The 19,721-nt window shown below is 43.3% G+C and overlaps 1 protein-coding gene across 1 annotated transcript in view; it reads left to right on the top strand.

Moving 5' to 3' along the window:
* Nucleotides 1-19,721, top strand: part of ROBO1 (roundabout guidance receptor 1) — a 1,545,337-nt gene that overhangs the window by 1,458,607 nt on the left and 67,009 nt on the right. Inside the window, exons 17-19 of the mRNA XM_078658344.1 lie at nt 2,067-2,188; nt 5,319-5,490; nt 16,373-16,570. Coding sequence (XP_078514470.1) covers nt 2,067-2,188; nt 5,319-5,490; nt 16,373-16,570 — 492 coding nt within the window. The remainder of the gene's footprint in view (nt 1-2,066; nt 2,189-5,318; nt 5,491-16,372; nt 16,571-19,721) is intronic.

Raw genomic sequence — 19,721 nt, forward strand, 5'->3', positions numbered from 1 at the left:
TCCTCAGCCCTGCTTCACCGCCCCCACAGCGTTACCTCTGCGAGCTGCCACGGCAGATGTCATATTCCGATGAGCAATTTCACAATTTATACTAGGTTGGTTATTCCCTCATGCATGGGCAAGACTACGCAGAGACACATCTACCTCCCACCTCTCTGAAGTGGCTGCACAATAATATCAGGATTAACAAAGGGCCATTTCCAGTACCATGGCAGAATTGGGAAGTGAGCAAAAGTGGGTGTGTGAACGCTCCTGGGTGGGTCCCTCAGCCAGCATTAGTGAACACCTTCAATCTTGTATACTGGTGATGATTCACCAAAACCTTGCCACTAGTTTCACATCTTGAAAATGTTAAGAGATGTACTACGGTGAAATCCACAATTTAATCTACTGTCAAGATGGGAATGGGAAGAAATCAGTGTCAAATAATGCCTTATACGATTGTCAAGACAACGTGAGCTTATCACCCACAATCTGCATATTTCTGGATTTGTTCTGTTCATCCGGTACCATAAGTCATACTGATACACTACAGTGCATCTGACTTTCTTAGAGCACTTTACTCACCTTTATGTGCTCACATATGAGTTTATGCAACAGAAGCACAAATATAAAATGGAGTCTGTATGGGTAAAAATACATTTCACACAGTTGTCCATCTCTTTGATGGCAACCTCCTACGAAGACGGGAACTGACCTTAGACTATTGGTGCTCTCTTTCTGAAATACACAGAAAGGTGTTATTCTCTTGTTCCCTTTCCAGCACAACATAGATCTAAAGTTAGATGCAAAACATTTTAAAATGTTTTTACTTTTAAAATAATATCCTTCTTGTATCAGATGCCGTAGTTTACCTAGCAAACACTGTAGCGACTTGACCCCTCCGGCCTCTGCCTGATTTACTGTCTGTCAGTTTCGCCTTATCTCAATCATGTGTCTGTCCGCCGTACTCTCTATCTTTGCATTTCTCATGCTTGCCCACACAACACCCCATAAACCGCAACCTCTCCTTTTTCAATACCATATAGCTGCCGACTAACAATACCTACCCTCAAGCCTGTCTAACCAACCCGTAACTATTTGTTTGAACTCACACTAACGATCATGCTTAACTCCTATTAATTTAATCTAGCGCAAAGACGCTCGAGTAAATGTATGGAATGGTTTCCTTGAGAGCCCAAGACTAATCTCAATAACCATTGACAACCCATAGCTGGATTAATCACTAAACTTGGGCTCCAGAGTATCTGGCACCTGACGGAAATGCCTCAAACACTTCATTTAGTGCGTATAACTCAAGCTATAATATAGCCTTTGAGCCCGACGTAGCGGGATCTACCGGCCATTAAAGGCCCCCTCCAGGTTCACCTTTAACAAGGGAGCAGGCCTTTAACCCCTCCCATGCTCGTGACGGAACCGTTCCGTCACGAGCCTCGGGTGGGCTGTGCTGGTGACGGAACGGTTCCGTCACGGCCCAGCCGCGCCTGCGCGGCGCGTTCTATTGAGCGGGCGGGGCCGTGACGGAACCGTTCCGTCACAAGCACAGCTCACCCGCGTGCCGTGACGGAGCGGTTCCGTCACAAGCACGGGGCCGCCGCGCCGCCGCCCCGCCCCCTTAGCGCTGCGGCGGAATAGCCGCCGCAGCGAAGGGGTTAATGGTCGGTAGAACCCGATAGGGAGGGCTCTAAGACTATTAGAACATTCCGCCTCTAGATGGCGGAATGTTCTAATTTGTAAAATGAAGGCATCACAGAGCCTGAGGGGATTGAAATCCCCTTGGGCTCTTTGAGACATTGGAATGTTGATGCTCCGGGCTTTTACCATTCATTAGAAGCCCGGAGCACTCCATTGTCTTCAATGGCGGTCAACATTCCAATGTTCTAATACCACATTAATGGTTCCTTCTATTATAGCAGCTAACTGATGCATTCAATCTTTTTGGACCTAATTCCTTTCTCATTAGTCTTTCTCTTTTTTTGTGGTTAAGGAAGCATTTTTTCTGCTATGCAGTTCCTTGTATTATTCTTATTCTGCACATTTACTAATCTTGTTGTACCCTCAAACAGCTCCTGGCGCTGCCCCCCAAAATGTTGCAATAACAAAGAGCGAGGGCAATGGGACGTCTATTGTTATAAGCTGGCAGCCACCGCCGGAGGACACGCAGAATGGCATTGTACAAGAATACAAGGTAATCAGGCGTCCTCTATTGTGAACGTGGGTAGATGGCTCCATCTACTGGTCATTGTTAAGAGTTGCTGCTCAGCACGACATTTCGCTTTTTGCCCGAGAACCCATTGAAAGCTTTGTCGCCGCTGCTTTGTATTGGTTTGTGTTAGCTATTTTATTTTAATTAAAAACGGGATCCATCGAGCCACCCAAAAGCGTAGAGATGCGTGCGGGTCTTTTATGTGCAAATCACACAACGTTGTAGTGCATTGATTTATATCAAAATTAAATGCCTGCAAAACATTGTATACATATTTTAAAACGTGTACCATTATTTTCTATAGTTTGTAAAGCTGCCTTATATCTAATGAGAGAATCATTTTTAATTCCCTCGGAAGTCTTTTTTCTCATGTTGCCCATAACTCCAGTAACAAGAATATTAAATTGTGTATCGTTTGGTGAGAGCAATAGGATATTGTTTGAATGTTTTGAATTAAGGGTGCCATTCTTAAGGCTTTTCCTGCCACTGCATCCCCAATGGCTTAAGTTGCATGTATTTTTGAGAACATAGGAACACGTATAAGACATGGAAAAGCATTTAGCAAAGCCCTGAACTATTTATGTGTTTATAAAATTAAAAATGGAGAAACAGCATTAAAGTATATGGCCTGATCCAGAATAAGATTGAAACAAAAAGAGTAATTAAATATGTGAAATCTTATAAGAAATACACACAGATATATAAGTGAAACCTACGTGGGTGGACTTGAGTGCATAAAAAGCAATTGTTGAGAACACACTCACACAAAGAGTCCGTTCGGTAGCACGAAGCTGGTGACCTGCCTCACGCGTGGTTGCAGGGACCTCGTGTGTGTTGAAATTGCAACAAGGCGAGACGTGACCTCGCCTTGAACTCTCGCAGAACATTCATTGTTGCGAGCTTCTTTCGTAGGGCTGCATCTTATCCAAGTCAAATGTAATCACTGAGTTTTACAACCCATCTCACAGCACTACATCAGGATTATGGAGCTGTTTTTGCAGCTATACTGTGTCCCGTGAAAAATACAAAACTGCCTATAGCTGTAGATTCCCCTCTTTATAGACATAGAAGGGCTTATTTACAAGCCCATTGCGCCGCCGGTACGTCACTTTCATTGACGCTGTAGTGCAAGGGGCTGCCCATATGTACAAGGCCACATAAAGTCACCCTGCTTGACTTTTCATGCCCTTATAAATATGTGTCCCTTTCATGCATAACTCTGCGTGAAAGGGGCGTTCCAAAGCAATATCCATGGAACGTGACGCATCCCCTGATTTACAATGTTTTGTAAACTTTGGAATGTGTCAGAATCCTACATCTTGCCAGGGGAGGCGTAAGGAGGCGCCACAAGGAGAAATAATTTTATTTCCTCTCTTTTTGCCCTCTTTCTATGCATGCTGCAGAAGGAAACTGCCTTTCATGATTGTTTTTGGGCAGGAAGGCACAAAAACAATCATCCCCTCAGTGCAGGCACCCTTGCAAAATGACGCAAGGGTGTCTGCGCTGGCGCACACCTGCTGTTTGTGCGCTGGCGCTGGGGAGAAGGGCAGGAAAGCGCTATATCTTGTAGTTACGGTACATTCCTGCCTTTTATTTTGACGCATGGCAGCCCAGCAGGAATGCTTGCTGCTCTGCCGTGCGTCAAAATATTGTAAATGAGGCCCATAATGAATACCCTGCCAAATGACTTTTTCATAAAAAATTTGCTCTTTCAGTTTCATAGAAAATCATACTCCGACAGTGCAATGATTATTACATGATCAGCAGAGTGAGAGTATGAAATTAACATAATAGCCGCAGCACATTGTCAGTCGGCGGCATCACACTTCTTCTAAATCCATATAGAAAGTCACCATACTACAGGAAGCGCCAAGAAGCCACGCCAATGACAGACAGATTGTGGAATACACAAATCACACTGATGTAACATACTCTGATGGCACAATGTTTCAGTAAGTCACTACTGCGAAGATCTACAGGTTATGAGTTTGAATTTTCGCATGGCTGACTCATCCATTCATCCTTCCAAAGTCCATGTTGAGTACTCTAGAGTTCAGGAAAGGATCATTCGCAATTTACAACACTTATGAATAACAGAAGCGAGCAATACTGAGATAAATAAACGGTATTATTATTCTACAGTTGCAGGGTCTTAATGAAAATTAGAACATGTTTCTTCCTTATAGTAATCTGTAAAAAGAGACAGTGAAAAGACTTGTGGATGTTTTAGTTGATCATTATTGTAAATAAACTGCCAGCATTAGAAATGAAAACATGTCAGTTCTTTTTAGGCTTAGTACCATTTTACCTTAAAATGGGTAATACCAGCTTCTGAAATTTAGACCGCACAAAACAGCAAAAGTCCGTTATGAAGTGCCACATAAATTTTTTTTTATAATTAAAAATACTAATTGTCTTATTCATAGTTTGGCACACAATGTTGCACCATATATTTTGTCAGATGTCCTGTCAACCATCTTAAAAAGTGCTTTACATTCTATGCCACTTGTAATGCGACGGATGTGCGGGTGTGCATTATGTTCTATGGCACTTGTAATATGACTATATGATGGACATGCATTATATTTATTCTGTAACACTTGCAATACGGCTGACAGGATATCCCATCCCCAAACTCTAAATCAGTTCCGAAGTCAATGTTCACAATGAAGGATATCGACTACTTCGGTCCTTCTGGTATCACTGAGATGCAAACTTAGAATTAACTTTTCAATACAATTTAAAGAACGGGAATAGCTACATGAGATTAACTAAAATACCTGGTCACATCTGATAACATTTTCAGTGAAAAATAACAGTTTTATTGAAATTTGTACCTCAGAAACCAAATCATTTTATGCATCATTTGCATAATCATTTTATTTGTTCAAAAGCATAATCTGCTCAAAAGAATGGCTAGAAAAGATGAGATAACCTTGGTCCAGGGCATTTGTTCGGTAGATTCCTTAAAGTACCAGAAATTCCCTTTCAAATCAGATCTTCTTGTTTAATACTGTATCAAATTACCATACACTTTTAATTTTGTTAACTTGGTGGTGATTGTTTTTACTTTTCTTTTTTTAAAACTTTTTTTGTTTGTTTTTCAATTTAGGTCTGGTGCCTTGGCAACGAGAGCCGATACCACATAAACAAAACTGTTGATGGCTCTACTTTTTCTGTGATCATTCCATTCCTGGTCCCTGGAATCAGATATAGCATTGAAGTGGCGGCAAGCACTGGAGTTGGACCAGGCGTGAAAAGTGAGCCACAGTTTATCCAATTAGGTGAGTTCTTCATTAAGGATTTTGCACTCTCGTTTCAGTTCTCTGCTAGTCCTATATCCCATTTAACATCACTGTTTACACTAGAAGAATGCATTTTGTGTAGAGTAGTAAACAGAATGTATACCAAGTACCAAAAGATATGTAAAACAAACAACTAATGTGCTCTCAGACGAGATATGAATGTAAAAGTTTCAAAAAGTTTGGAAAAATGTGTCCTGATGCTATGAATGCAATTTGATGGTAAGTGTTGTACACTCTTGCTGGATCTGAGACCGACGCTGCAGTTATTTTAAGAAGCAAGGCTTTTCTGGACCTGAGACCGACGCTGCTGTAATTTTTAAGAAAGCAAGGCTTTTTCAACCTACACCTCGCGGTACCCGCTCCGCGGGTCCCGCTTCGTTTTCCACCTACCTGACTTTGCTGAATCCCCTGTTGTAGCTGTGCCTGTGGGGTCTGTTTGAGGCTGCAGGGCTGCGAGCGCATACCGGGACTCGCCTTCCCAGGAGTCCCGGTGTTAGTGGCCGAGTCACCTGGCCCCGCTCTCCCTGACCGCCCCGCCCCACCTCCAGCAACTGAAAAGGGGTAAGGCCCTTCTGTTACGTGGGACACTCTTGCTGGATCTGAGACCGACGCTGCAGTTATTTTAAGAAGCAAGGCTTTTCCGGACCTGAGACCGACGCTGCTGTAATTTTTAAGAAAGCAAGGCTTTTTCAACCTACACCTCGTGGTACCCGCTCCGCGGGTCCCGCTTCGTTTTCCACCTACCTGACTTTGCTGAATCCCCTGTTGTAGCTGTGCCTGTGGGGTCTGTTTGAGGCTGCAGGGCTGCGAGCGCACACCGGGACTCGCCTTCCCAGGAGTCCCGGTGTTAGTGGCCGAGTTACCTGGCCCTGCTCTCCCTGACCGCCCCGCCCCACCTCCAGCAACTGAAAAGGGGTAAGGCCCTTCTGTTACGTGGGACACTCTTGCTGGATCTGAGACCGACGCTGCAGTTATTTTAAGAAGCAAGGCTTTTCCGGACCTGAGACCGACGCTGCTGTAATTTTTAAGAAAGCAAGGCTTTTTCAAGCCACACCTCGCGGTACCCGCTCCGCGGGTCCCGCTTCGTTTTCCACCTACCTGACTTTGCTGAATCCCCTGTTGTAGCTGTGCCTGTGGGGTCTGTTTGAGGCTGCAGGGCTGCGAGCGCATACCGGGACTCGCCTTCCCAGGAGTCCCGGTGTTAGTGGCCGAGTCACCTGGCCCCGCTCTCCCTGACCGCCCCGCCCCACCTCCAGCAATCCGGCCCAATAGCCTTTGGCCAATAAATTTAGGAGTACAACGCTGCGCGGGAGCGCGCGGGAGCGCCCGGGGCTAAGCCCGGGCAAAGGGCGGGCCCTCTGTGGCCCTCAGTGACCTGAAGCGACCGGACTGGGCAAGATCCCCTGGTTGAGCGTCACGGGATCCACCCGGCCCGATTATTCACGTATGTAAACTGCCTATTGTTAGAGTGTAACATTCACCGTAAAACAGAAACTGTGTTCCCGGGTCTTGTGCCCTGTGTTCTACCTGGACTAGCTGATACTTGTTGGTGTAAGACTGTTGGTTCTATTGTACTATCGGTCATCATGCCTAGGAAAAATGCCCCCGTGGCACCAGAATCATGTAATACTCTTGACAATTACTTAGTCCAAGTGATACACAAAATAAACACCGAAAGAAGGCAATCGCTAGGTCTGAGTCAATCCCCTGTGCTTGACATAGGGAGCCCCGTCCCGAGTGTACATACCTGTGAGGATTCAGAGCTAGACCAAAGTATAAATCTTCTTGAGATTAAACCCCCTGATACTGTATGCATCGATCAAGGCTCAGATTTACTGGTTGATTTAGAGACAAACGTAGCTCCTGACCCAGAGCTTCATATGGACCCTTTAGTTGATGATTTATTATCTCCTGTGGTTACTAATAGGGCGGTGAGAACATGCAGACGAATTCAACCTAAAAGAGGGGGGGCACGGGCGGGAAGGAAAAGGGTCAATACACCCCCAAAATTAAAGGGAAATAGATCAGAGTCTGAGGACATGAATGCTAGACAAGCTATAGATGACGAACTTTTTTGTAGGATATCAGACATGATAGATCAGAAAATAAAAACAATTATTAAACCGATGATTGGGAAAATCGATAGGTTAACCGCTGAGGTGAAAAAGTGGGGTGGTTTGCAAGGTAAACTAGCTGAAGAAATTGAGAACGTAGTATCCATTGTTTCCAAACCAACAGACCCTGTGAATGAAAATAACATCACCAGGGGAGGCAGTGTAGTAGCTGAAGGCCTACCGGATCCCTCTCGGCTAGTACAAGTACCAGTTGAGGGTACTGGTGGAGAGGTGGCGAGGGAGGACTCTACATTACCACCCCCTATACCAACCACATTAACACTGACATCATTAGAGGACGACTCCCAACAATTCATAGTCGAGGCTTCACCAGTGGTACTGGTTCTAGCAAATGCCCCCATCTTATCCCCTGGTCAAACGGAATCCACCACATCCCTGACTAGCAAGGCCCTACACTGGCTATCAAGCAATATGCAGATGGCACAGCATGGGAAAGAACAGTTGGCCGAGGAAATTGTATTAACAAGGAGGATGTCTTGGATTGGGAAAAAGCAAAAAAAGTTTAAGGGGGATTGCATAGTGATAAATTTTGCAAATGCATCAGTACTCCCGAATGTCCTACACAATATACTCCCACCCCAACGCAGAAGTGGATCCATTATCCCCCTCACATTAAATTTTTTTTATAACGAGCAACAACACGCGGATCACCCAAACACCTCAAGATTGGGGTGGGCGACAAGTTGTAACAGAAGGGGGGATGGCTTTAGATCAATATACGATGGGAATGGCCTTGGTCCGTCAGACAGATTTGGTCCAGGGTTTTACAATTACCAACAGAATATGACATCTTTTAAAAACCCTAGACCACTATGGAACACCCAGAACAGGTGGGGATTGGGGGGTTTGGGTGGCATGGGGACAGATTGGGGGAATTGTGGAAATAGGTATGGAGCCTGGTTGGGAGAAGAGCAGTTCCCAATGCGTCCTAATACACCCTTACCCAGGTGGGACACAGCTGTGTTTGGGCGGGGATTAGGGGCTACACCACAGGCCTGGGGGTTTGGAACTGAGAATAGGTACGGGGTACTGGCCAATCTAAATGACTGCGACTGACGCAGGGGGGATATAGATATGCTATATGATGGCCCAAGACTCTCTCGTCCACAAATGAAGCCTAGTGACAGGGGCTTTGGCACTTTGAAAGGACTAAATAGGCTTGAGCCATATAGTTTGGCTGACCGTGATACACCAATTTGCCTGGAAAGGGAAACTATCTGTGACCAAGTACAGGCCGAGGCCAATGAGGACTCCTATTTAGAAAACGTAAATGGAAATGACAATGCCTATGCCGAGTCTACGATTGTAGAACCAGAAAGTATCCGTTTGGCTATAGAAACACCGCATGTGCAACTAGGAGAAGGAGTGTCATTAATCAATCCTGCAGTGAAGAACACTACGGATACTTGTAAAATACTAAGTTGGAACGTAGCCGGCCTTAATGCCAAAAGGGACGATAAGGAGTGGGTAAGTTTTGTTTCGGGCCATAATATTATTGCCCTCCAGGAAACTTGGGATATAACTACAGGTTACTGGTTGGATGGTTATAGTAGTTTTGTATTGGCGGCGACACCTAGCCGCACTGGCAGACCTAAGGGCGGCCTGTTGATGCTGTTCTCCTTGGCTTTGAAGGGTACCCTACAAGTGATCAGTAGTGGTTCTCAAAACATCCTCATAATAGAGAGAGTCATTAACTGCGCCACAAGGTCCTTATATATTAACTTTTACAACTCACAGAAAAGGGAGGATAGTGGCAGTAATATTGCTATTTTAGATGCTTTACTAAAGTCAGGCAGTCAGAACTTACAGTGTGACACAGAATATATATTATTAGGTGACTTTAATATTCATCCCTGTAAGCTAGCCTGTAGTCCAATTAACCAGGTCTGGGGAGAGGGCCCTGAGCTCCCACATTTTGAACATACAACAGATGGTGAAGAGCTAGAAGACCTCTTGGCAGATTTCAACCTGTATGAACCAGAGGGTGGCTCAAGAACAGTTACCTTTACCGGCACCAACCCGGGAACTATAATAGACTACATCTTTATGTCACAGGGCATTCTGAATAGAGCGACGGCCTATCGCACTATACCATCCCACTTTAGTGACCACAATCCCGTTCTGTTAGAAGTTGCATGGGGAGATCATATGGGACCAGCTCAGGGGAAAGTGAGGCCCCACCATACCTTGCGTACCTCCGACCAGGGCAGGAGACTCAAGTGGGCTAAGGTGGCACCAGACAACTTCTATGCAGCAGTATTCCCTAAAATTATGGATCAGGTGGAGGTTTGTCAGAACCCTAGTGCCCCAGGAAATGAAGTTATAGGGGCTTTTGAGGCAATCTGTAGTCAGGTAGCGCAGGATCTCCTGACCAAACCTAAAAAGGGGACACAGAAAATGATGCGCTGGTTTGACAATGCATGTTCAAAGGCACATAGATCTTTGATGGCCGCCCTGAAAAAAAAACCCAGGGTAAAGGACGAAATTGCTAGCCTAAGGAAAAATTACAAGTTAGCAATCAGATTCAGAAAAGAATCAATTAAAAGAGATGCCTGGGAAAACCTCCTCTCTGTGGCAGTCCGAAAGGACAGTCACAAATTTTGGGAAATAATTAAACATCCTCTATTTTCCGACCAAAAGAATGAGGTCATGGATTGTGTCATCCCTGACGACAAGTGGCTTACCCACTTTAAAAACGTGTATGGGGATAATGATGGGGCAAGCAAAGACACGTTGCCGGCCTTCTTAGAAGCTACCCCACTACAGTTTACTAGCCTCGAAGTGGAGAAAGCTATCATAGCCACAACCAAGCATAAGGCCCCAGGGCCTGATGGGGTGCCAGCCGACTTCTACATACATTCCCCTAAATTGTGGGCAAAGGTATTGGTCAATGTATTTACTGCTGTAAATAGTAACTATGCACCATCTTCCTGGGACATCTCAACCATCGTGCCTATCTTTAAAAAGGGTCAGCGGGACGATCCCGGGTGCTACAGGCCCATATCCCTCTTGGACTCCTCCGTTAAAATTTTAGGTAGAGTGCTACTGTCCAGGTTGAGGGATAGTGTAGAGAGCTGCGGAGGGCTGTCTGAAATCCAGTATGGGTTCAGAGAAAGGAGGGGCACCATTGAACAATGCTCCAATCTTCATCTGCTTATTTCAAAATACACGGTGGCCAAGGGGGGGTCCCTGTACTTAGCATTTATGGACCTCTCCTCGGCGTTCGACCTGGTTAACAGGTCCAAGCTATGGAAAATTCTGTTGGAGATGGGGATTGAGGAGTCCCTGGTAAAGTTTGTGGCCTCCCTACATCAGGAACTTTTTGCGGCCGTGCGGGTCACAAACGAGGGCAGGTGTACGTCTCGTTTTAGATCCTTGAAAGGTGTAAGACAGGGCTGCATATTGGCTCCATTGCTTTTTACCATTTATATCAACGGCTTGGGCACCTATTTGGTAGAGAAGGAAGTTGACATCCCGCGTGCAGGAGCAGTTAAAATCCCAGCGCTCCTGTACGCGGATGACGCCGTGCTAATCGCCCGCACGGGTACTGGTCTTCAACGCCTCTTAAACGCCTTTGGCCAATTTATGGATCAGCTCGATCTGAAAATTAACGTCAGCAAGTCACACACAATGGTAGTGGGCAAAGAAAGCCGTAAAAAGAGAACAAAAACCTTTAGCTGCAGAGGGGACATAGTATCTAGGGTTTCTACTTTTCCCTACCTCGGGGTCTTATTCGACCAAAGAGGAACTTGGGGCCCACAGGTGAGGGCAAAGAAGTTGGCGGTTTCGCGATCGTCATCTGCCCTCATGGCCTTTGCGGGTAGGTTAGGTGCTAGGCCTATGGAAGCACTATTAAAAATATACAGGAGTAAATCTGTCTCTCTCGCGTCATATGGTTCACCTCTCTGGGGTTATGTAAACTTGGTACCTATCCAGCGAGCCGAGAACAGATTTATAAGGTCACTCCTTTCTTTGCCACAGTCCACGCCTACCTACTCAATACATAGGGAGGTTGGCCTAGACTACCTTACCGATGGGCTAAATATGGCCCCCCTGATCTTTTGGCTAAAGACATGGCTTAATGAAGATCTGCCTCTTAACCACAGGATCTTGTTGGATGTCTTATCCTTGGACCACTCCAAAAAGATCCCGTGGCTGGCCTATCTGCAGAAGGCGTTTTCAGATTTGGGACGACCAGAGCTCTTTAGCTCCCCTCAAGACATCAAGGCACAGGATGTTGATCTGGTCAAAACCAATTTTATGGAAAGGGCGAGAGTGCTTCATGAAGAGAAGGAACTAATGAAACCGTCAGTGAGGCACCATTATTTACTTATTAATTCTCCCTCTTTGGCACCTTACCTTGGTTGCGTTACAATCCCGTTTCATAGGTTCCTTTTGACCAAACTGAGGTTCAATTTGTTACACTTTTATCTAGGCACTTTTAACAAATGGGAAAAACCGGAACTAGCAACTCCATGCAGCTGTGATGATCTTGCAGTGCAAGATACCATGCACTTTGTCATGTTTTGTCGGTTTTATGCAGAGCCAAGGAAAAAATACTTGGTACCACTCTTGAAGGCGAGCGGCTTTACACAAGTAAGGCCGGCTCTGCTTTTCCTACAATCCTTATCCAACATATATTCTACCTTCTGCATGGCCAATTTCTTGGTAGCGGCTGCAAGGATAAAAAAGAATCTAAATTAGTCCCATTTTTCTCTTATTTTCTGTATGCCTAGACTTACTGCAGCGAAAAAGGCTTCTTAGTGTTAAATGTCAATATATATGAAATGTTTTAAATTTGTGTATGAAATGTTTTTTAAATGCTTTGCATGACTTGTAAATGAGTCGAATAAAGATATTTTGACAAAGTGGTAAGTGTTGTACCAGAAATGTTAAATCAAAGGAATATCACCTAACAATATACTGAAGAAATCCGTCTCACACTCCAGTGTGCAAATTCCACCTTAGTATCACCTGAAAGTTTGAGAGAATAACTGTGACCAGTTTGAAACTTTCTTCATAATATTTTACTTGCTGATTTTGTAAAAAGCTGCACTTTTTCCTGCATCAAATGTTCTTCTGCTCATTCATTGTCATACTGGATTAGTGTTTTTTTCCAGTTTTGGACCATGCCCCTGTATCTTTGTGTTATAATTGCATTAATTCCATCCCATACTAATGGCAGATGAAGACATAAATTGTATATACCTTGACTGCTAGACACTAACTCTAACATTGGTCCATTAAGAGCTTTGAACCAGTATGTGATATGTGCTGAGGGGAGACATGTTCCTACTGGTACCCAGATTAAAGGCTATCCTCAATACAAAGAGTATATCAAGACTGGGGACTCCTGTTTCATTACACTACTCAGAGAGAACACGCACATTAGATCCTTTCATATCAAAGAGTTCAACGCCCATCTGTCAACAAGGCTCTGCAATGAAACACTCCTGAATCACAACTGCATATTTAGCATTTTGTGAGAGGTGCACATAGCTGTCAAGTTCATCACACTAAAGCTTAAGGCTAGAGAGGCACAGTGGAAATCTCTGTGTCAAACTGAACACTCTTACAATGACAATGTGATCGATTCTATAAGTAATGTTCTTTCACATGTCTCCTTTGAGCAGGCATTTTTTCACCTTCTAGTGAACACAGGGAAAGGTAATAATGGATCATTGGCTTCTTGAACTTGTAATATAAGTTTTTGCAGTGTGAATCTTTTCTGGATTCACATGATGTGCATTATTCTGCCATTAGGTGGCTGGGTCCTGAATTCTCCACTATATTAGAAATCCTTCTTCTCTTCTCCTCAACATATTCAAAGAAGAAAGAAATATTGACTATCACTGTCAAAATTAAAAACCTCTAAAATCCAATCTTCAATACAGTCATCCACTTCACCAAAGAAGCTGCTGGCATTGGTAGTTGAATTCCACCAACATCACAAATGTAAAGACTTCAATTTGTCTTTATTTGCCTGAAAACCATTAGCAGAATCAAAGGGATTGGGGATGTATTGCTTTCATTTTTCTTTTACTTGTGCCAACTGAAAGGGTGTTTTTCACACATCCATGAAACTGGGAGTTGCTTCCCTCAAATACAAATAAATTTGGGCTACCTAAATATAGCATGAAGGATAGCAATTCGACCAATCACACGAATATTTGAGGTAGATCACAAATTGCGACACTCTACATTTGTCTGGCATCACAGGGATAGTGACCTGATGAGGTCAGCAGAGTACTGTTTTTTTTAATAAAGCAATGTTTTTTAAATGCAGACAATTTTCCTTAAAGAAAAATGAGATATGTTAAAAAAAATTGAAACTTTTTTTTACCATTCACCATGAAGAAGGGGTCTCTTGGTGACCCCTTCCCGTTTGCAAACAGGTCCCTGCTGTCTTTCAGTAGTCATTGAAAATTCAATGTTTTTTGACGGGATTTCTATTGAAAAACATTTATACATACCATAAGAAATCTCTGTCTGAAAGGGACGCCGTAAACACGCCCCTTCTAAATAGCGATTCCTAACAGTTTCCTAAACCCATTTTGCAATTCTGTAACATGTTACTGAATGACTAAATGGGTTTAGTACATTCAAAAAACATGCTTTCTTGTTGCAAACCCTGTCATTTACTAAATTGCTGCGTTTGCAACTAGAAAATGCATTCAGACACTTGGCCCCTTGCTCCTTGTTGCATAAGTAGCCTTTAGAAACAGGGCAATGCTCCCTATGCTGAGACCAATTTTTCTGACTTTGGAAATGCTCCTTCATTAGGTTGAGCTTAGTAGACAACCACATATGCTGCTTTTTGTGAGGCATCTTGTAGCATACCAAGAACATAGAGGGGCGTGGAACTTTTCCTTTGCTTGCCATAGGTCAACTTTTCTTGTCACTCTCATTTGCATGCTTCTTATTCGTGTTGCAGCTCATCAATCTTTGTTTTTTCCCTCTTATGAAGCATTGCCTCTAAAATCTATTTAATTGCCCACCATTGCTGCATCTACTGCTTGCTTTTCATGCACAACTTTTTTCTTTTTGTGAAACATTCGCTCAGAGTGCATGTGTTTTTGAGTTGTCTCCCTTATGTCTCTCCCCCTGCATTCCATGTTGCTCTCTGTTGCCGGACTGCTTCTCCCTACTGCTTCTATGTTGCTTCTCCAACTCTTGTGTTGCTTTCCTACTCAACCTCTCTTTGTTGCTTGGGTGTCCCCTCCAGCCCCCTGTGTTGCTTTCACATCCCCTCCCATTTTTGTGTGATGTTCCCCCACTCTCCCACGTGTTGTTTAGCAGTTCACTCCACCCATCCATGAGTTGTTAGGGCATGCAATATAATCACATGCGTGGTTCCGTCATACAGCCATGAAGAAGAACTATGTAAATTGTTTGGATGGGGTTGCCGTTATATAAACATCTGCCCTGCAGTCATTCTGTATATGAAACTTGTGCACATGGCAGTCACAGATTCCATATCTGATCCAAGCCCAAAAGACCTTTTTTACTTTTCTGTTATCACTGTGTCAGATCCTCTTTCTGTAACATCAAGATCCTGGCTGTGCTGTGTCTTCATGCTCTAGTTACTTGATTTCATCATTGATATTCTTAGCTGCTGTTCATCAGCTTAGGTGGTCATCTCTAATCTTTATGACATCCCTTTGTGTAGGATTGTTACACGATATAGCCTTCCGTATGTGGCTAATAATATGATTTTATGTGTTTTGAGTGTTATTCATTCGTTTTCGGGAAACATCCTTTACAACGCAACTTTTACCACGCAATGCCTTTACAACCCGGTATTTACAACACAAACCATTACAACGCATTGCGCTGGGGGGCGCTCTAGGATAGGGAATAGGTTTAATTTACTATCCAACACCTTCCATACTATCCACGGGGACTGGAGTTGGAATAGTAAATTAAACTATTCACTATCCAGCGCCCCAAAGCACTATGCGTTGTAAAGGTATTCGCTGTAAATACCGCGTTGTAAAGGCATGCGTGGTAAAAGCATGCGTTGTAATGTCATACATCCTTCGTTTTCATGTGCAGTGCACAAAAATAGTCCACCCCAACACACTGATGAATGCTTCAGCAGCACTGCGCTCTTCGACAAGGAAGAAAAAAAGGCCCTGAGTGATTTTGCCGATGGTTCTCTCGGAGACGTGTGGGTCTCAAAGGCTCTTCTCTCACACTACCAGCCTTACCTGTTTTCTTTCTAACATTCAGTACAGATTTGCCAGCACATCATATCCATTTTGTTGCTGTGCCCTTGTGGACATCTAAAGCAATAAATCACATCGCGTTTGATTCAGAGCACCCAAAAATACCAATGTTTATTTGACAGGTTGATTAAATTCGATTTGTGTATGGCAGTTTCACAGGACAATTTGTCAAAAAATTGCTTGTTGATCGAACCTTTACTCTATGTCTATGAGCTTTCAGAATTCTGATTGAGTCGTAAAGGAGAATTCTTATGGATCAATCCGAATTTTATTCGCTCATGTATCATGTTATACCCAATCAGATTCATTTGGATTCAACATCTTAAAACTGTGGATAAATATTTTTCCAAACTCAGATGGTTCCACCATAACCCAAAACGAAGAGAACTGGAATATTTTTGTGACCACTATTCATTGGGTCAAGATGTAGAATATGTAGGAATATCATTAGTATGTTACATGTATTTAACACATTGTTTTAATTTAAATGACATCCAGATTCTTTTGGAAACCCTGTCCCACCTGGTGACCAAGTCAGCCTAGCCCAACAAATATCGGATGTAGTGAAGCAACCTGCTTTTATTGCTGGAATTGGTGCCGCCTGTTGGATTATCCTGATGGTGTTCAGCATCTGGCTGTATCGTCACCGGAAGAAGCGAAGTGGTCTCACCAGCACCTATGCAGGAATCAGAAAAGGTGAGGGTTTTTTGCATTTTATTTGCTTGTATAAAGCACACTTTCTCAGGACTGTGTTTCTGTACCTGTGTTAGTGCGGTGTCCTTAACTAGCACATGACATGTGGGATGTCAGCTGTCTGTGGGAGGTCAGCTGTAGAAGTCTTTTTACTTCCTGAAAGGTTTTAATCAATTTCACTGATTTCAATGATTCACCGTTGGTCTACCTCAACATGGTATAGCTATAGAGTGCGTGGACCAACTTCATAGACGAGGTACAATGTACACTATATTATTGTATTAATCTCTGGAACATTAGTAAAGCACTACTGATTGTACCAAGATGTACCACTATAGCCTTATAGTCTGCTGCTGAGGGCTATACCATGTGTTAAAGGCACTGAACCCGAGTAGTAGGTCTGAGATGCAGGCGCGGGCTTATAACAAGGGAGAAGGTCTTTAAGAGCTGGTATAGCCGGAAGGCAGGGTGGCTATAAGGCTATTAAACCATTCTGCCCATAGTGGGTAGCATGTTATAAGTTAAAAAGGGAGAAACAGAAAGATAAATATGAGAATGCTGGAGCAAAAGGCGTATACAAGCCATATTAGCCCTGAGCCACTTTGCCTTCATTGGAGCTCTCAACATTCTAATGTTCTAATATATGTTGAACGATCGTAAACAAATTGGCAGGTGTTATGTTCACTTTGGATACACAAGTGTGTTGTCATGCAATTAATCTGGAAATGCCCTTGTTTTATTTTAGCATTTGTATAGTGCTTTCCTACCCATCGTGAGGCCCAAAGCACTACAGACGGTTCCTGCGAATAGTGTATTCCCTCAATGTATGATTTAAAATGAATTTGACTACCACAACCATGAATCTGCTTCTCAGAAAGACTGCATAATTTCATCTTCACCTTAGCATTTGCTTTCATTCCCTCCTTACCTGCTTCACGACATGCATGTCGAATGTACACATTTTCCAGCACCATTGAACACGAAACATCTTTTGGCAGATAGGAAGCTTTGAGAATGTCATTTTATTGTTGCTACTCAGCTTCTCTGAACCCCTTACAAAAGTCTCTGGGTTTACGTAATTGGTCCTCGGCCTATATGACAACAATAATGTTTTACCTTTGTCTCCATCCTATGTCCTTGTGAATCGAACTCCTTTTAAGCCACTTCTTTCTTTTTTCAATGGCCTTAGCTCTCAGTGTACCTCTCCTTTTTATGAGTCCTTGTTACTATGGTTCTGTATTCTTTTTTTTAGAATCTTGCTAAATTGCATTGACTGTTTGAAAAGGCCTCACACAAATAAAACACTAGAATTCCTAGGCTAGAGGCGGTTGTGCTTCAGATGAAGGACAACCTTTATGAACAGAGATGAGGTTTTGTTTTTGTTCTCAGAATCTGTTTTGAAATACAGGGTTAGATAAAGAGAGACAGAATGTGATATAAATGAAGTCTTTGCCGCATTGTTCATATGCCACATCAATTGCGTGCCAAGTTGATGCCCCTGCAGGCGCTAATCAACAAAGGCGACAACATCACACACACTTTACTGAAATCGGAAGAATATGCGTATTTAGAGGCTAGGTGTACCACATCCTTCCGCGATAAACCTTGCCTGCTTTCCTCCATTTAGGATTCACTGCCTCCAATACACGCGGAAAAATGAAATTGAAGCAATCTTCCTGCGCCCATCTGGCTTAGATGATAATGCAGCCATTTTGACGCAAATGCTGAGCAGGAGGTTGCAGCTTCTGTCACTAAGTGCTGCTTCTTGATAGTTGGAAATATTGAAGATATTATGATTCCTAACTGCAGTGGCAGTGAATGCTTTATAAATCATGCTGCAATTTTCAAGAGCAAATGTATTGCCTGGGCTGCAAACACACCTCCTTAGACTATGATTTTGACTTCTATTCCACATTAACTCTGTCGATTGAAATGTAGATTTCTGTTGTTGTTGATATGATATTTGAGTACGTTGGCCTTCAGAGAATTGTAGTGTGTGTAGCTCCACTCTACTTTCTCCCTCTCTGTAGCAGCTTCCTGTCCATACATCTTGGGGCCGATTCACAGAACTAATCTAAGACAAAATCCTAAACTTACTACTTTTGGTATTCAAAGAAGACATTTAGTAGTAGTAAAGTTAGGATTTTGTCTAAAGTTTAGGATAGTTCTGTGAATCGGCCCCCTTGTCATTATGCTACATTTTGCTATGTGTAGTACATATTGTTTCTCTCATTAATATGGCCCCACTGGAGCTCTGGGCTGTCTTAGAGTGTGTGTTCCACTTTACCTGTCGTTGTGCGCAAACAAAGACACAGGAAGTGCTTTCGTTTGGTGCCTAGCACTGATGATCTGTTGTTCAGCCCATTTTTTTTAATAGCGCTTATTTTTGTCATATCTTTCAACATATAAAAACTGTAAAGATTCCAGGGTTGAAAGCCTCCTCAGAAATGCTAAATGGTTGTGAAAACACAGTGGGTTTAGTCGCGCAAATGAATATTGGTGCAGGTTTCATCAATAAATGTTGAGAGGTGACCACTGATGTTTTTTTAATTTAATTCACAGGCTAAAAACCTGTGGGTTCTAGAAACAGATTTTAAAAAAGAGCTCTGGAATGTGGCCTTTACTCTACAGAGTTTAGGATGTTTGCAAACTTAAAAATGTTGATTCCCGGCTATTGATAACGAAGCGTGGAGGGGGAGTGGTTTCTTTGCCTGTGCACCTGGAGAGAGCCAGGGATATACCGGGCCTCACTTACGAGGCCCTATCAGCACTTTAGCGTCACCGGGGTGTCACTTTTTTGACGCTCCGGTGGTACAATGTGCAGCAGCATATTTACAAGGCCATGCAAAGCCACTTCATGCAGAACAATGCGTGAAAGGGGCGTTCCATGGGTGTTGCTGTAGGTTTTCCAATGGTACACTCATGAAATCTGAAGCATTCCCAGATTAACGAGGAATTGTAAACCTGAGAATGCATCAGATCCTAATCTAGGGAATGCGTCAGATTCTAACCCGGGGAGGCGTGACGAGGAGAAATATCCTAACTTTCATCATTTTTTCCTCTTGCTATGTGTGTTGCATTCTGTAGCACTCATAAAAAGAGGAAAACACCTCTCGTGATTGTTTTTGTGCAACTTTCCTGCACAAAAACAATC

This window comes from Lissotriton helveticus, chromosome 8 (genome assembly GCF_964261635.1).
Source record: "Lissotriton helveticus chromosome 8, aLisHel1.1, whole genome shotgun sequence".
In the NCBI taxonomy this organism is placed as follows: Eukaryota; Metazoa; Chordata; class Amphibia; order Caudata; family Salamandridae; genus Lissotriton; species Lissotriton helveticus.